Raw genomic sequence first — 14,264 nt, forward strand, 5'->3', positions numbered from 1 at the left:
TTTTCCAGTGAGTATTAAAACAATCTCTAACCTTACAGTAAAAATTATCAACCAAGCAGGTAAACTTGTTGACTTTGGAGGGGAGGAGGTTACTGTAAATCTACATCTTAGAAAACGTATATAATGGTTTTAGTTTTTTCTCGCGAACCAAAAACATATATAAAGAGATTACCTTCTAAAAAAATAACTCCATCTCTACCAAAATCATATAAAAGGAGATTACCTTTTAAACAAATAACTCCATCTAATCGTCGCTTTCTTCAATCGTTAGGATTTAAAGTCTTGGTATAATGGAAATTCTTCACGTTACTGGTCAACCTTTTAATGATAACACTATTGAAGATTATCAGTTCCACACTTATCAACCATACATTCCTGGAAAATTGGGATACAATGATGAAATCCGTATTTCAGTACAAGATTTGGATAGTTTGACGTTTCTAGCAAATAGTTTCCTCTATATTGAGGGCAAATTAGCCACACATGACAATAAAACACCAACCAAAATAAAATTTATTAATAATAGTATAGCTTACTTGTTTCGTGAACTACGTTTTGAATTAAATGGGGTAATAATTGACTCAGTACGTGATGTAGGATTAGTATCAAGTATTAAAAACTATCTTAGCCTTAACGAAAATCAAAGCTTGCTATTGGAAAATGCTGGTTGGTTTCCAAAAATGAGTAAAATGGAAAATAATAGTGAAGTCCCTAAAAACAATGTTTTGGTGGATTCAAATGGAAACTTTAATGTGTGTATACCTTTAAGATTATTATCCGGATTCTTTGAAGATTTTAGAAAAATTATTATGAACATGAAACAAGAATTGATACTTATTCGATCAAATGATGATATTGATGCAGTAGTAAGCGAAGATGAGACTGAGCGTCCAAAAATTGACATTACTAAATTATATTGGGAGGTACCACATGTAACTCCTAGTATTCGAGAACAGTTGCGACTAAACAAAATTTCACATACAAACCAAGAACTACCTATTAAATTTCGAAGTTGGCAAATGATTGAATATCCAGCCCTAAATAACTCTACACGTCACACATGGTCAGTGCGGACTAGTACCAAAATAGAAACTCCACGACACATTGTTGTTGCTTTTCAAAATAACAGAAAATCAAAATTAACAAAAGATATGAGTAAATTTGATCATTGCACTTTAAAGAATATTAAAGTGTTTTTAAATTCTGAAAGGTATCCCTATAATGATCTTCAACTAGATTTTAAGACTAATAGGTTTGCCAAACTATATGAAATGTTTGCCAATTTCCAAGAGAGTTATTATCACATGACCTTAAACCAACCCATATTTAATCCAATTGACTTTAAAACAATTGCTCCACTTATACACATTGACTGCTCTCGTCAAAAAGAAGTAATTCAATCCGGATCTGTTGTGCTTCGTATAGAATTTGAGACAGATGAACCAACAACCTCTGATATCTCAGCCTATTGTCTAATACTTCACGAGAAAGAATTCACATATAACCCTCTAACAAAAATTGTGAAACAATTGTAAAATATTTATATTATACAAAACGGGTGAATGCAAATTAGGGAGCACCTGTATGCAAATTAATGAGCACCTGAAAATTAGGGAGTTTATTTTAAATAGGGAGCAGCTGTATGCAAAGAGCAGGTACAGGTGTTGTAAAATTGTATCTAATGAGAGACTTCCCGTATGAGGACTGTATAAGGGTCAGGTGCTAAGTATGGCATTATATGCGAAACTCTCTCATGCGCATGACTGAAAATTCTTTTAAAAATACAAATTATGCACTACACAAACTCAGTCTGTAATCATGTGCTTAATAGTAGATGTCCAAGGTTTTATTACAGAAAAAAATAAGTTTATCGTGAAAGAGTTTGCAAGTTATGATGGTCAAAAAATTAGTCATTTTTTTTTAAACCACCATATCCGATACGATTATTGGGTTCTGAATATTATAATCAAGCTGTTTGGTTGATGAATAACCATCATGGATTGAACTGGAATCATGGATTTACACCAGTACACCAGTTTCATAATATTATCCAACATTTGACAAAAGGCGTTAATGCGGTTTATGTTAAGGGGCGAGAAAAGTCACAGTACATCAAAAAGTATAGTCTATCCCCAGTTTTGGAGTTTGATGAACAACCAGCTCTGTAGAAAATGGAGCCAAGATGTCCATATCATTCAAACAGTGGAAGTGTTTGTGCTTTAAGTAATGTATTTCAACTTTATGATACTTTTATAATGAAATAAATTTTTTTTTTACATTTTGTTTTATTAATAAAAAACCTTATTAAAAAAATAGTACTTTATTCAATAACTATTACATGTTACAATTTATATTTTGAAGTGCAAGTTTACACAAATGACAACTGGATTGAGCTGGGGCGAATCCTTCTAACTCTGTTCTCCACTCAGGACGATTGAAATGAACGAAACATGGGAGACGAGTTTGAACTTCAAAATCCTGGCAAAATTTTCTGGGTAGTATAGACCATGAACGGAGAAGTTCAATTGGGTCTACAAATTTTCTTACGTAGGCTAGGCTAAAATATTCCAATTCTGTGGTCGTGAACATGTACAACGGTTTTTTTGGATGCTCTGCCATTATGCGAGACCGGAGGCAACAATCCATCTTTAGTAAATCGGTTAATGTTCTTAAAGACCAAGTCTATCCACTTTTGCTCTTCGTATCTGGAGAGAAAAAATAGTCTTACATCTGCTTCTGGTTTTGTTGTGTAAACTTTACCACTACGCAAGCGCATCACTCAAACACAGCTTTGAAAACTGTTTAAACATAAGTTGTTTATCTTCGTATTCACTTTTTAACTGGTTAATACGATTATTTATATGATTGATATATCTCTGACTTTTGTAAAATAGAATATCACGTTTTATCCTTTTAATGCGTATACTAAACTGATTAAGCCGTTCACGAAACCTTCTTGAGTCCATACTGTTTAAATTAACGATGGTCCTTCCTTATATCCTTCCTACCCCCATTGACACCGGTTGCAGGTGTGTTGCTCATTACCCCCACTCATAATAATATATTAACACTAGAGTGTACCAAGCAAGGTGTGTAAGACTTTATCAGCTAGCGGGGACTCATTCCTGTTGAAACTTGTTAAGCTAAATCATAAACCAGTTCGTTAGAGTCCCTCACAAAATCTAATTTGTATACTTTTAATTATGTGTTCAAGTATAATAAACGAAGGGAACATACCATATAAATATTGTGATAATCTACTTAGCTATAGGAGTGACGAATGGGAAACATTTTCGAGACTTCCTTTTTATATTGTACGACAAAAGCTTTGTCTCGTTTGTCGTAAAATGTCTGGAACTAGACTTATTCGAAGAAACTTAATATTTAAAGGATGGAAATTGGTATTTGAATTTTGTGCATTTTGTAGTGAGACTAGACCTATGGGACTATCTCATCGTTCTGTAGGTTATCGTGATGGATTATTGGAATCCCCACCACATAAATGGGACTCCCCACGTCCAAAGTTATATTTACTATAAATAGACGTTAAATTCTAAACAGCTATTATTATGATGGTATCATTAAACTTTATTGTTTTACAAGCAATTGTGGGAAATTTGCTCTTAATTCAAGAACCAATCAATGTTAGAGAAACTTTTGTGTGTTTTGATAGTAATGGTGTACTAAATGACACGTGGCCGTCGAAATGGACAAGAATGAAATCGTATCCGGAAAACAATTTTCTACCAACTTTACAAGCTCAAATAGCTTTGAACAGTACCAAATATAAATTGCGTTTTAGACATTTTAGTGAAAAAATCACTGATTCCGGCTGGTTAGAACTTTATAATGAAAGTCCTAAGGATGAAAAAGGTTTATCTCCAATATTTTATTATATAGCTATATGTTCAACTTTGTCAATAGTTCCTCTGGTAATGGAATTAATTAAAGTTTTAAATAAAAAAATATGCTAATATACAAGTGTTTTATTAATACACAAAAATATACATATGCTTAATTCTTAAATATAATTACAGATAACAAACAATAATTTATAAGTAGGAGTCATAATAAAAAGGTGCAACTTGGAACAATTCCTCATTGGGGATATTATTTAAGTCATATAATATAGAAGCATCTATCATTTCATTCGCAAAAAATAAAAGGTCATCTATATTACCTTCATGCTGATTAATTAATAAATGGCCCCAAGCCAAAGTAGAGACATCACCAGGAATAGCATATCTTTTATCGTCACGGGATGTTAGTGATACCTTATTTCGCAATTCGGTGTAAACAGTGTGCATTTCTGACCTAAAAAAATACATTTTTCTAAATTTTGTTTCTTTGTTTTGTACAACTCTTACGTAATCATTTAAATGTAGTTGGTTTTTAACAACATGTCTGGAAACACCTTTTGCTTTTTTCACAATTGTATCAGCCACAATACAATAAGCTTTAGCTCCAGTACCATAAAATGCTTTAATGGTGGTGTTTGGAAATTCATTTTTCATCTTTCCAAGAATTGACTTTGTCTTGTCTACCCCATGTTGATTATTTTCCGAATAATTAGATGTATCAAAGTAACGTAGATTTTTGTTCATATCATCATAAAAGTTTGGTGTTTGTACTTCTAGAATGAGCGAATCAGTATCTGTTTAGAGAAGATTAGCATTATTGTGGTACTTGTTTTTTATATACCCGTAGAAGAAATCATATATAAATGTCTTAGATACATCCAGAATAGAAAAACCAATATATAAAGGTTTATTGTAAATAATTTTGGTTTTATTTAAATGAATTGCAACTAAATTTTCGCTGAATATTGATAATGAGTTAAATTCTGGTTTGGCAATTAAAGATTTTGCTCCAACCCTTCCAAAATGGTGGGTCATTATGCTGATCATGCATATTGGGTGGATAATGCAAGTCTACTTCCAACACATACCCCTTTTCACCATCATCATCAATATTAAAAACATTAAATTGGTCAATTTCTTGTTCATTTAACCATCTAAAATTTCCCCAAGGAAGAGCTTGGCTCATGGCGGCGCCGTAGAGATTAGTGGCATCTAGATACATTATGTATGTTTCCGGTTTTGTTGGATCGAAATTACTTAAAAATCTGTTGTTTGCAATACTCATACGTTTCGTACAGGTAGCCACGCCTCCTCTGATCCCTTTTTTGAAAAAGTGTACCATATCAACATTAGTTAAAAGCTGAAGATCGATATCGGTATATTTTAACATAGCATCCCATGTTAGAGATGGGGCTGTAACATAATGTGCAGGATCCAATTTGTATCTTTAAGACATACCTTTCTAAAATTTTCAAATATGTCAGCTAGTAGAAGTACATCTGACTTTAAATACAGCATTCAATAATCCCCCATAGATTGGCAGTTAAAATGATCCCAGACCTCCTGTGCTGTTATAATCTTCTGTAGTAATATGTTCTCCCCTTAAATTATCATAAAATTTTTCTTTAGATGGTAGATGTTTCTCTTCTAATTTGATATAACTATCAATATATGTATATGGAAATACACCTTTACGGCGCATTAAAACGAACTCTTTTTCACCTGGGAAATATTTCCTTATTTTATTGCATTGACTAGACTCTACTGTTTGGCTTAATTTATCTAAAGACTTTGCTAAAACAAAAAGAGAAATCAAACGATTTCTACTTAGCGAAACCGAATTCAAATCTTAACCACTGTGTTTCCTAAAATTTGCGAAACAAACAGCTGGATGAATTAATCGGCAAGGGAATCTAAAATTGCATTCCACAAGCCGTTCATCCTAGTCAAAATTCGTAGTGAATTCAGTTTCTCGTACTTCCAACGAAGTAAATAACAAAACAGAATGACGGTATTAGATTTTTGTTTTGATAAAGTGCAGCAACAACCGTTGATACGTATTTCGACCTCCTTAAGTCTCTTCAGAACGGTATAGCCACTGCACTAGCACGGTAGAGCAGTGGCTATACCGTTCTGAAGAGACTTAAGGAGGTCGAAATACGTATCAACGGTTGTTGCTGCACTTTATCAAAACAAAAATCTAATACCGTCATTCTACTTTGCTAAAAATTTAAATGAATCTACAAACCTCAATTTTAAATAAACATTATGTTTTTTGAATCATCACTCTTGTGTACTAGAACAGATTTTGAAAATGTAATATACTTTTCTTTAGTTTGTGCAATAGCTGATAAATACTCCCCATTAGTTGTTAATTCCTTAATAAACATGTGGCAATCGTAATTTGTTAAATTATGAAATAGAATTGGAATAAAATTAGGTACCTTAAAATTCCTCTTCCAGGACTGTGTAATGACCTTGTCGAGGTGGAAGGGCTCAGTAATTGGTCTTGGTCCCTCTTTTGTGGGAGTTATCCCGGGGAGCACGACTGATGAAGCTAAGTTCAGTCCAAACGCGAACAGCGTCCGGTGACTGTGCACCGGGTGAGCGCCGGACACCGCCGCCGGACGCTGGAGGGAGCGGCAACCAGATCCAAGTGCTGCTCCTTTCTCCCACATTATCATTTATTTGCTGTCAATCATCTACATCGTTTTAATACCTGTTAATTTTTTTTTTCCTTATCCTTTCCCTAGGAGAATACCTGCACACACCAAAAACCGATGGAGAAAACCAGCGAAAAAAAACCCGGAAGCTAAGGTGTTAGATACCGTGCCGAAGGATGCATGGCCATACGATACGTGGTCTCGAACGGTTCCCTTGGGGTACCTGGCGACCCCCCATTGTATTTAGTCCTACCTCCACAAGCGGGGCTCTGTGGGGGCCGAACTATATTTCCCTAGCTACTCGTGGGATATATATGTCAAATCCAACGTCAAGTACAAAAAAAACCGCGTGCGACCCGGGCGGTAATCCGGGAAGACCAGACCAAGCCAGGAGGAGAACGAATTCTCTCCCTGACGTGCGAAATTACCTTAAAAAAAGGCCTCCCCAAGGAGCAGCGATAGCCACAAGAAACGGACTTGCAGTCAAGCCAACGAATTGATAGACTTCCTAGACGATGTAAGCAGAAATCTAGATTCATTCATGAATCTACTAAAAGAATATCCTAACATCCCTAAACCGGTAAAGGAGATATGCCGGCTGATGCATAAAAGACAATCCATGCAACAGATGCAGCACATAAGACAATGGCTACAAGAACGCTCCACGGAGCCTGTGGATAAGATGTACATAGAAGCTGACATACAGACAGATATATGTCTCGACCTTGAGACGAAAAAAGACAGACTGCCAAAAGCCGCTACAGCGGAGATTGGTACGCAAACGGATGCCTGGCATGGTCCTTCAAGGCCCGTTGGGCTGGCGAGCCTCGAAGGAGTCAGTACTTATGCCGACTTCCAGAGGAACGTCCAGCGCGATTGGCCGGAGAGCCTTTACAGGCAGACAGAGATCACAATAGGGAACCCCGTCGAGTCCCAGTGTAATGTGAAGGTCGTTATACTGGAAAATACGGACCTATCCATGACCCACAGCGTCCAGCGGCTATACAGGGATAAATTCCCTGAATTAGCTGGCCTCGAAGAGAATTTTGAAGTGCTGGAACAGACAACAACAATACGAAAGGGCGCAGACAGACACACCAAATCTCAGAAGATTTTAAAAATTAGAACGGCTGGCACGCAAGAAGACATGTGGCATATCCTAGAACGTGTCAGAGAGGAGGCCTTCCCAAATGCCTCTGTGGCCTTACACCACGTGAGCTTTATGTCAGTTGGAGATTTGAGGAAGATGGCAGAGGTTATCTTTAAAGCGACTAGCAACATGGTACAAGTACATACTACTGCCACAAGAAAGGACAGGCCGACCTACGGCTTCATCGTGTCGAAAAAAGACACAAGCTACACCCAACTCCTAGAGGGGGTACAGGATGCCGTGGGCAAGACAAATGCTATTCAGGCAATCCGTAGCCTCCGGAGTACTAGGGATGGTAAGTTACTTATCACCCTAGATAAGGACCCAGATGCCGTCAAGGCAATAAAGACTGCCATCGCGTCCAAAGATAGCGGCTTCAAGGCAAGACAACTGGGACAAGATAGGTCCACGGTTATACATGTCAGAGGTATGACCGCGAATACAAACACAGAGACATTGCAAAATGCACTGTCTGTAGTGATAGGCAAGTGGGAAAAGGACTTCCTGATTAAAAGTCTAAGAAAGATGCGAGGGGACACGCTGGCAGCCACGGTTGTTCTGTCTACCGAGGTAGCCAAAAGAGTGTTGGAGATAGGACACATTAAAGTGGGCCTTGCTAGATGCGAGGTCGAAAAAAGATACGTAGTTAGGAGATGTCAACGGTGCTGGTCGTACACACATGACATCTCAAAGTGCGACGGTCCTGACCGTATTGGCCTCTGTCTTAAGTGTGGAAAGAAGGACTGTAAGGAGAAGGACACATGCAGAAATGAGGAGTGGTGTGTTCTCTGCAAAGAGGGGCACCACATTGGAACCGCGTGGTGCCGAGAATTTAGTGGCGCTCTCCAAAGGGCGCGACTAGCCGACAAGACGCGCGCAAAAGAACTAACAGAAAGCGTGCCCGCTAAACCGCCATCGACACCCTTTCCCCAACCGATAGTTGAAGACATCGCACGGGCGAAAAATGACATACCTTCGACATCTGCGCCAAATCCTGATGACGATACTATAGATGACGAAGTTTTTCGTAAGGCTAAGTTCCCCTCATTAATGGAGGAATTCGAGAGTATGTGTGCCGAGGTAGTGGAAATGGCTAGCAACATAGCGGAAAACAAAAACAACAATCCCGTCCCCGACACTGAAGGACCGCAGATGTCTGGACTATCTCCGGACAACACTCTGCGAAAAATACTCAGTTGATCCCCGATAACTCTCATCCTAGTGACCTAGAAGAGCTAGTTGTAACGACTTGAAATGGCTTCGATCCAGACAAAAGGACTTAGAATACTGCAGGTGAACATCGGAAGGGCAAAGGTGGCACACGACCTGATTTACTCAAAAGCCCTGCAAATTGACGCAGATATCATCATAGTCCCAGAACCGAATAAAAATATCTCAAAAAAAAATTGGTTGGATCTCCGATAACAGAGCAGACGTTGCTGTATTTTTGGTAAACAAAGTGTGCATAAACAAAATTACCAAAAAAGAGGGATTTCTAAAGATAAAAATAAACGAACTAGCAATCATAGCCTGTTATATCTCACCTAATATAACCATGACACAATATGCTGAGCGGGTTGAAAAAATCATTGAGGCGTCACAGGGAGAAACAACATACATAATTGCTGGTGATATAAACGCCAAATCTATTCTTTGGAAGTCCCCAAAAAATGACAAAAGAGGAGAAATTTGGAACGAATGGATCTCCTCCGCAAACCTGACTGTGCTAAACAATGGTAAACCCACATTCGAAAGAGGTGAGTCGCGAAGTCACATAGACATTACACTAGCAACCAACAACTGCGCCAAGAAGATCTCGGGATGGGATGTGCTTGATGATAACATCTTTACGTTTCACAAGTACATCTCATACGAAGTCGGCATTAAGGTCACAACCAGGCACGGCAGGAAATTACTCGAGTTCGATAAGAACAAATTCAGGAATCAGATACGGAACTTACAAGAAGAAACTACCAACTTTAATAACTTTAGAGACAACATAATAAAAGCACACAAAGCGAGCAGCAAAAGCAAACATGTCACATACACAATACCATACTGGTGGAATGAAAACATTCACCAAAAGCGGACAGAATCAGGCGTACGGCACAGAGAAATAGGACGCAGCAAGTTAAAGAAGAGTATAAGAACGCCAAAAAGGAACTCAATAAATTGATCAAATGGGCTAAACGTACATGCTGGCAGAACTTGTGCGAGGCATTGGAGAACGATATATGGGGCGAAGCATACAGGATCGCCACTAAGAGGCTGAGGTCAGAGACCCCATATAACCTATGCGATGACAAAAGAAGGGAAATAGCGAATACCCTGTTTCCTAACAAGCCTATAAACGACTTCCTGATTAGAGACGATAAGAACTGTCCCAAAGAATTAACGGCGGCTGAACTCACCAGAGCCGCCAATTCCATCAAAATAGGTAAATCCCCTGGACCGGACCGTGTGCCACCAGAGGCGATAAAAATACTAGTGAATGAATGCCCAGAAGCTACTAGAATAGCACTCAATGAGCTGCTAACAAGACAAGAATTTCCAGACCAGCTGAAACTAGCTAAACTTACACTAATACATAAACCCGGTAAAAACCCGGACGAAGCCAATTCGTACAGGCCTATATGTTTATTAGATTGTCTAGGAAAACTATACGAAAATATTGTCAAAAATTGCCTAGAAGATGAATTAAGTGAAAGAGAGACTATCTCCAACAGACAATACGGATTTAGAAAAGCTAAATCAGCCATAGACGCGGTAAAAAGTTTAACCGATACTGTAAAAAACACAAAGAAAAGATGGGCTATACTGGTTATGTTTGATGTAAAGAATGCCTTCAACTCTGCCAACTGGGCACATATCATAACAAAACTGGAATCAGCACGAGTGTCAGGATATCTCATCAATATCATTAAAAGGTATCTTACTAATAGATACGTTACAGTGGCAAAAAATACAGAACAGAAGTTAACAGCCGGCGTACCGCAAGGTTCTGTATTAGGTCCGACACTCTGGAATATATTATATAACGGGGTACTAGAAATAGACTATGGTAGAGATACTCTAGCTATTGCATACGCAGATGACCTGGCGATACTAGTCATGACTGACATGAACTGGAAAATCGAAGACAAAGTCAACACATGCTGCAGAAAAGTCAACAGCTGGATGGCTAGAAACGATCTCGAACTAGCAGGAAGCAAAACGGAAGTGGTCATACTAAAAGGACCACGACGAAGACCCGAGATGACTTTTCAAATTGGTAGTACTATTATAACCCCTACAAATTGTGCAAAATACCTAGGCATATACATCGACACAGGTCTAAGGTTCACAAAACACCTGACAAATGTAGTCCAGAGGGCGGAAGAAAGAACGGCAGCCCTACAAAGAATCATGCCGAATATAGGAGGCCCAAGCAGCCAAAAACGAAGAATGTACCTGCAAGTGGTACAGTCAACTATATTATATGGAACCCCCATTTGGGCAGACGTACTAAATTACAAAAAGTACAGAGACATGATAACCAGAGCCCAGCGAAAGCCTCTATTAAAAGTTACAAGTGCGTACAGGACCACTTCAACGATGGCCCTACAGGTAATAGCGGGCACGCTCCCTATTCACCTCCTAGCTAAAGAACGGCAGATGCTTTATAACTCTCGAAACGGCCACCTACCTCAGGTCAGAGCCGCCATTAGAGAACAATTACTAACAGAATGGCAAGCAGAATGGGAGGCACAGATAGACAAGGCACAATGGACCAAAAAACTAATACCCAATGTGATAGAGTGGTACAAATGTAAGTTCAAACGAGTAAATTTTTATTTTATGCAGTTCCTGACCGGACATGGATCTTTCAGGTCTTACACGTATCGTATACGAAAAACCAGCGATGATAATTGTGTCATATGTAAAGTAGAAGACGATGCGGAGCATTGTATCTTTAGGTGCAAGGTGTTTGCGTCGGAACAACACATAATGCGAACAGAGTTAGGAGAGATATCCTCTGACAACTTGATACGTGTCGCTATGGAAAGCAGAGAGAACTTTGAATTTCTTGTAGACCAAGTAACAAAAATTATGAAGAGAAAGTCCATGATAGAGAAAGAAACTGAGACAGGATGAGAGTGATCTGGGACAATCCACCTCCATTTAAAACTAGTTATCATTGTATGAATATGTATGTAAATATGTGTATATGTGTATTTGTGTGTTCGTAGGTGTGTATGTGTATGTACGTATGTATGTGTGTATATGTGTGTAGTACACTTGTTTATTGCATACGTATGTATACTTACTTATTGTTACCTAATATTACCTAATACCAAATATTCTTACACCTTATTGTTACCTTGTATACCTATACATTCCATATACTCTCCCCCTGGTTCCTTACCGCTCTTAGGTAATACCATCGGCAAGGCCATTTACATATGGGCCTATTTTACATACATTTTTCTTCTGGTTCCTTACCGCTTCTAGCTAAGAACCAGCAACAAAACTTTATTACTAATTCAGGCAGCGCAAGGCATCTCTAAGTTTCGTTCGCTAACTGAACACGTACGGGGGTGTCTTGACGAAGAATGGGTGGTTTTAGTTGGTAGGCAGGGCAACAGAAAGGCATCCGTTTGCAGGACCTCCTCTACATAGGGGGAAATGGGCTCAGATGTTTTCCTCTGCCCTGAATCCAACACACGCCGAGCAATGGTATGGTGTTTAGAATATTTCCACCCTCATCAAAAAAAAAAAAAAAAAAAAAAGGTACCTTAAAATTTAAGTTGCAGGAATTGTGTGCTGCACCTCTGTATAATCCTGTAAGATGATCATGATCTTGAACTCTTTTGTCGAACGAGGAAAACGATTTCTGGCAAATGGAGCATTTGATGGCATTCTGAAAATTCTTGTTTTCTTCTCTAGTCAAAGACACCATTGGTTTGATATGCTTTAGATGATTCTGGTATAAATTAATAGCTAAAGCATCTAACTTTTGAACAAACACTTTAGCAGCGTCCTCACCCTGATATGTTTCCAATCTTGATAAACTATCATCAAAAAAAACACTTGAGGTAGAAACAAAATGAATAAGGCTGGTGTTCTGCAACTTTGATTGTGTAGGATTGTCCATCTGATGGATCACAATGATGTATTGGCTTAAGAATCGACTCAAAGTCAGCATAAATTACAAACGGGTGTTGGCTTGTCTTTTCAATATTGATAAATTTTAGAATATTGGATGGAAGAGTTTCACCACACTTGTTAACTCTCAATTCACTGGTTGGGAGTATTGTAGAGATGTGTAAACAATCATTTTCTTGGCGATTTTTCAGCTTTTCAAGGGTTGAAAAAGTTTGAAGACACCCATCACAGAAATATTGTTTTCCGTCATATTTTGTCTTTTGAGTTTTTACTAAGCGATACAAGTCTGTTATGAGACAATAATGGCTCTGATTATTGTCACTTATTAATAAAAGATTAACATGTATAAGTTTACGTTGTTGAGTATAGTGAAGTGGTCCTACAACTTCATATTGCATCTTGTTTTCTTTAAAATATGATTGAAGACCGTAAACGTTAACTGATATATTGTTTAAAATCTCAAACTTGTTAATGTCCTTTAACTTAACCGGGAACCCGATACCATCAAAATTTAGAAGTGTGTCACAAGGAGGATATGACTCTGGTTTTGTTGGATCACCATTAGCAGGAAATATAGCAGCCATCACACAATAAGCAAAACACATGCTATCTTTGTTTTGAATATTTAAAATTGCACCTTTTCTTTTAATCTGCGATGGAAGATTAATATATGCTGATGCAGAAACAGTACTGAATTTGTTAATGTTGACATCTAGGAATAGAATTTCCTGAAGTGCCCAGTTGGAATCTTTCTCCTGGAACTCTGATGCTTGTGTCATTATCGCTTCAGCAAAGTCATCATACATGTCGGATATGTGACTACTCAAAGTGAAGATTTTATTAGATGTATTCATTGACTTAATATCTGACATCTCATTCTCGGGTTTGTAAAACATCGCAAACAGTTCACAGTTAACTTTAAGAGCCGTGTGTTGAAGAAGATAGTCACTAAGAATTTTTATTACTTTTGGTTTAACCTCATTCATGAAGCCGGAATAAGAAATTTTGTTAGATTTACTCATAAATCGGTATGATGCTATTCTATTTTTAAATGCATGTGTTAGTTTAGTAACACCATTCTCAAGCACTGCAACACCTATTGGTCTTAGTCGCTTTCTCGGAATCGGGCAAGCAGCGTAACACGAACTAACTTCATGACGTTGTAAATTAGAACCTCGTGTGAAAGTCTTTCCACATTTGTTACAGATAAACACACGCGAGTGACTCTTATTACATACAGTCATATGTCTACGAAGGTTATAAGACCGCGAAAAAGTTTTACCGCACGTACACTGATTCATCTTATATGTTTAAACATCTAGAATTACTCACCCAAGCTTAAATACCCTTTTTTACCCCTACTTCTGCGCTATAGCCTCTATGTGGGTGCGCAGATGTTTTGCTTTCCACCTTTCTTTATATAAATAACACAAATGAAAAGCTGCG

At 37.9% G+C, this 14,264-nt stretch overlaps 1 protein-coding gene across 1 annotated transcript; it reads left to right on the forward strand.

The window, feature by feature from the left end:
- Nucleotides 1–290: 290 nt before the first annotated feature.
- LOC140444439 (uncharacterized) lies at nt 291–1,535 on the forward strand. The gene has a single exon (XM_072536194.1). It carries the CDS (start codon nt 291–293, stop codon nt 1,533–1,535), a length of 1,245 nt encoding a protein of 414 aa, XP_072392295.1.
- The last annotated feature ends 12,729 nt before the right edge of the window (nt 1,536–14,264 follow it).

Source organism: Diabrotica undecimpunctata, chromosome 6 (genome assembly GCF_040954645.1).
Source record: "Diabrotica undecimpunctata isolate CICGRU chromosome 6, icDiaUnde3, whole genome shotgun sequence".
Taxonomy (NCBI): domain Eukaryota; kingdom Metazoa; phylum Arthropoda; class Insecta; order Coleoptera; family Chrysomelidae; genus Diabrotica; species Diabrotica undecimpunctata.